General features: G+C 47.8%; 1 protein-coding gene across 1 annotated transcript; it reads right to left on the reverse strand.

Moving 5' to 3' along the window:
* Window positions 1-291: 291 nt before the first annotated feature.
* LOC146173127 (uncharacterized) lies at window positions 292-1,324 on the reverse strand. Its single transcript, XM_084585141.1, has 2 exons — window positions 1,313-1,324; window positions 292-657 (listed from the first exon to the last, which is right to left on the reverse strand). Exons 1-2 carry the CDS (start codon window positions 1,322-1,324, stop codon window positions 292-294), a joined length of 378 nt encoding a protein of 125 aa, XP_084441267.1.
* Between the last annotated feature and the right edge of the window lie 284 nt (window positions 1,325-1,608).

The raw sequence follows: 1,608 nt of genomic DNA on the forward strand, positions 1-1,608 counted from the left end.
CCGCACAAATGACGAATGAGCGAAGGGTATGACTATGACTGTTTTATTTCTCGCTCGTGATGAAAGGCGGGCGACATGTAATTCCGGACGGCTGCATGCTTTGTGCATCCCACAACATTAGGAGAAGAGCGCTTCCTCTTAGGGATTACCACACAATGCATATTACGAATATCTTAAAGAGATTTACAGCTTTCATCTTATCCACAAGCCTCAGCATGTCCTTAATCAAAAAGGTGATGTCGATTGCGCTGTTGCACACATTCCGTCAATAGAATCCACGTAAACACAAGCCTAGCCCTTGAAACTGTAGCCACCGTACTTCAGACCGCCTCCAAAGCCAAGTCCACCGCTGTATCCGAGTCCTCCACCGAACCCTAGTCCGCCTCCATAGCCACCAAGTCCACTATGGGCCACGATAGCACCTCCTCCGTGTACCTGGTCTACGTGATGGATCGTCCTCACGAAGAAGACGGGCCCCGCAACTACCTTCGAGAAGCCGGGACCACCACGCAGCAGGGTAACGCTGCTGCCTACGCCCACTCCTCCGGCGCCGAGGCCACCTCCGTATCCTCCCAGGACACCAGCCATAGCACAAGACACAAGTGAAAGGCCGACCAGTATAGCAACCTGCGTGAGGAGAGCATTGAAATTGAATTTCTTGAATGCAATGTAAACTCAAAGATACCTAAAACAATTGCATGTAGGGCATGTACTATACTTATATGAAATATACGCACAAAATCGACACTTCCAGCTTTTTATGATTTTAGCCACAAAATAAACATGTATACAAACTCTGAGTATTACTGTCTGCACGAACGATACGGTCTCTCTTTCTCTTGATGAGCAATGAAATCCCCGTAGTCCGCTAATGTATTTTTCGAAGGTTGCACCGCTTCTACAAACTGCATCTCAACAATACTTCAAGTGGGAAGCTCGTTATGGTCAGAACGGGAAGGTTTTGCCGCTAATTAAGTGACAAGCAAAAACCGTATGCAGCAGGCAATTTCAACGGACCCGCGTTAAAAATGTTCCAACACCAAAGCTTCCGCCTATGAATAAGCTATGTATGGCATTCAGTGGGGCGACAAAGTATTTTTCCAATTCTACGTCGCAGAAACCACTCTTGCATGTAGCATGCATACCTTGGCGAACAGAAGCGCGCAAAAGATTGCTCCGCATTGCGGGAAAATTATACCTAAGCATGCTTTCTAGTTAACAATCTAGCGAATGCATTCATGGTTTCAACAACCGAGATGCGTTCTCCAAAGAGTACGCCGAGCTTTCTTTTCCAAGCCTGCATGGTACATACCAGAGGGTTCATGGCGAATATGTTGAGCGCTGGAGTCTAGGAGTGTTGTGGTGCTTTGGCATAGCCTACAGCCCTTTTTATACCCCTTGCCGCCTCTAAGTTTCTCAGGCTCCCGCTACGCCTTCGTGGCGTATTCGGTAAGGAAGCCAGCTGATTCGCTGCACACTTTTATTGTTTCGCCCTGGATAGTGAGACTAAACGTTAGACGCTTTCCCTACCAGTAACAGTGCGGTGGATTAAAACGCGCATAATGTCGAGTGGATTGCCGGTTCAAGGAGCCTACTTCAGCCTAGCTT

Source organism: Amblyomma maculatum, chromosome 11, assembly GCF_055883805.1.
Source record: "Amblyomma maculatum isolate TAMU_Amacu chromosome 11, ASM5588380v1, whole genome shotgun sequence".
In the NCBI taxonomy this organism is placed as follows: domain Eukaryota; kingdom Metazoa; phylum Arthropoda; class Arachnida; order Ixodida; family Ixodidae; genus Amblyomma; species Amblyomma maculatum.